This window comes from Electrophorus electricus, chromosome 24 (genome assembly GCF_013358815.1).
Source record: "Electrophorus electricus isolate fEleEle1 chromosome 24, fEleEle1.pri, whole genome shotgun sequence".
Taxonomy (NCBI): Eukaryota; Metazoa; Chordata; class Actinopteri; order Gymnotiformes; family Gymnotidae; genus Electrophorus; species Electrophorus electricus.
In genome coordinates this window covers 11,847,445-11,849,944 of record NC_049558.1, presented here as the reverse complement: position 1 = coordinate 11,849,944, position 2,500 = coordinate 11,847,445, and the positions used below count along the sequence as shown (strand labels likewise).

The window sequence follows — 2,500 nt, the reverse complement described above, 5'->3', positions numbered from 1 at the left end:
CAGCGTGGAGGGACACTAGTAAACTGTGCACCACCAAAGACGGACAGCAGTCTGTAAACATGCATAGAATGTACCTTTAAGACCTTTCACTCCCAAATCATTTAAAGAAATGTAAAGAAATCACATTAGTGTCAGGCAGTCTTATGTCAGGCTAGCGTGGCAGCTGGAGTGTATTCAGAGCACGACCCAGGCCCTGCTGACCCTGACCCTGACCCTGTGACCCTGACCCTGTGACCCCAGCATGGATGCAGCGGAGGGATGGAGAGGCTGCTAAGAAAGAGGCCCAGATTCAATATGCTTGGCATTTACTCCTCACAACCCCTCCCCTGAACCTCAGTGCTGTTAGTGAAAATGTATATGTAAATACACGCATACACGTGTTTGGTAGTTGTGATTTGGTTATGTATATGGAAATCCTCATTTGCATTTGAGCTTGTTTTAAGCGGTCACGTGTACACGTCCTCTCAGTGGCCGTCCGTGTTGATTGACAGGTGCCGTGGCCAGTTCTGTGGTGAAGCAGAAGTTGGCGGAGGTGATTCTGAAGAAACGGAATCAGAAAAGCGGCCCAAGTCCTCTGAGCATCCCGGCAGTGCCCTACAGGTACGGGACGTGTGTGGGACGAGTGCGGGACGAGAGCTTAGACTAGACCCGATCAGTTCAGCAACAAAACACTTGGCCCAAAAAGACCCCGATAAGACCCCATTCTGTGGAGTCTTATTATCTAATTGTGCTATTTGTGTGTGTGTGTGTGTGTGTGTGTGTGTGTGTGTGTGTGTGTGTGTGTGTGTGTGTGTGTGTGTGAGTGTGTGTGTGTGTGTAGGGAGTTGGGTCCAGATCCCAGCAGTCCAGTGCAGCCTCTCCTCTCCTCCCCACCACAGACCCTCCGAGATGATGACCGACCGCTGCGAAGAGCAAGTATGTCTCTAACACACACACTCACACACTCACACACACTCACACACACACACTCACACACACACTCACACTCACACTCACACACACACACACACACACACTCACACACACTCACACACACACTCACACACACACACACACACTCACACACACTCACACACACACACACACACACTCACACACACATTACTGGTCTACCTGAGCACCTGACTGAGACAGTGCCAGAACATTCCTGGCCTCAACATCATGGCCTGATTAAAACTCCACCCAGTCCTCCAGCAGATACTACTCCTTCTCTCAGCCTACATCCACCCAACACGGCCTCCCATCACACCCCCACCCAACACGGTCTCCCATCACACCCCCACCCAACACGGTCTCCCATCACACCCCCACCCAACACGGTCTCCCATCACACCCCCACCCAACACGGTCTCCTAGATCCTGGAACTTGTCCCCTACTGTGTGTCCCTTTCATGGTTTTTGTGACTAAACTTGTGTGATTCCCCATTAGTTCATGTGACATGGTTTTTTGTGTTGGGATTGTTGACCCGTTTCTTCAACTTAAGGATTCAAACTCACTCCCGACTTGCCTACAATTCAGCAAAAAAAAAAATGCTAAGAAACATTTTGCAAGTGCCTTCTGCAGCACAGGTCTAGTGTGTTTTTCTCCACACTGTGGTGTGGTGGCTAATTATAGCCAGGCTGAGCACGCGCGCGTCAACCCGCGATTACCCCAGCCTTAGCTCGGCCGGGTGTTTAACAGGAAGTGGGACGCATATTTATACATTTACCAAGCAGCAACCTTTCTAGAGAACAGAGGCGTCGCTGAGGTCAGAGCGCCAGGGATGAGCCGATGAGACTCTGCCTCCTGCACCAGCGTGTCCAGGAAAGCGCTGAGGGCAGACCGCAGAGGTCGTGCCTCGTCGCTATGGTTACAGTACAGAGGGGGGTTAGTTGTCATGGGTGGGGGCAGAAGGGTAGGTTGTGGTGGATTGAAAACATCCGTATGCAGGTGGTCCAGTAGCCCCACGTCGGCACATCTGTCTGTGTTCTTGTGTTTCCTCTTTAAACCGCGCACAAGTTTTTCTGACAGGTTTGTCATGATGCTGTAGTGACTCTTATTTTGTAAGAAACATGCCCCCCTGAGCCCCCACGTCCACACACGCCCCCTGAGCCCCCACCTCCACATGGCCCCCCTACCCCATGAGCCTCCACCTCCACACGCGCCCCAACCCTCCACCGCTGGCGAGAGGGCGAATACGAGGTGAAACTGTTCCTGTTTACATGTCAGCCACACGGCATTCAGGCTGAAACCGACCCGCGTATGGGAGAGTTATGTGCTGTCCGGTGTTAAGGCACTAACGCTGAGGATGTGTGTGTGTGTGTGTGTGTGTGTTTGTGTGTGCTCAGCCTCCGAGCCCAACCTGAAGGTGAAACACAAGCTGAAGAAACATCTCCACACTCGGAAGAGTCCCCTGACGCGTAAGGAGAGCGCCCCACCCACAGTAAAGCACCACCGTGGCGCTGACCCACTGGGTACGTGAGCCATACCCCATCACACACGCCACACAGAGCGCCGTAC

General features: G+C 52.6%; 1 protein-coding gene across 5 annotated transcripts in view; it reads left to right on the top strand.

Moving 5' to 3' along the window:
- Window positions 1-2,500, top strand: part of hdac7a (histone deacetylase 7a) — a 62,722-nt gene that overhangs the window by 37,713 nt on the left and 22,509 nt on the right. For all 5 annotated transcript variants that reach the window (XM_035522559.1, XM_035522560.1, XM_035522561.1 and 2 more), the window contains 3 exons: window positions 492-600; window positions 821-915; window positions 2,329-2,454. In XM_035522559.1, coding sequence (XP_035378452.1) covers window positions 492-600; window positions 821-915; window positions 2,329-2,454 — 330 coding nt within the window. The remainder of the gene's footprint in view (window positions 1-491; window positions 601-820; window positions 916-2,328; window positions 2,455-2,500) is intronic.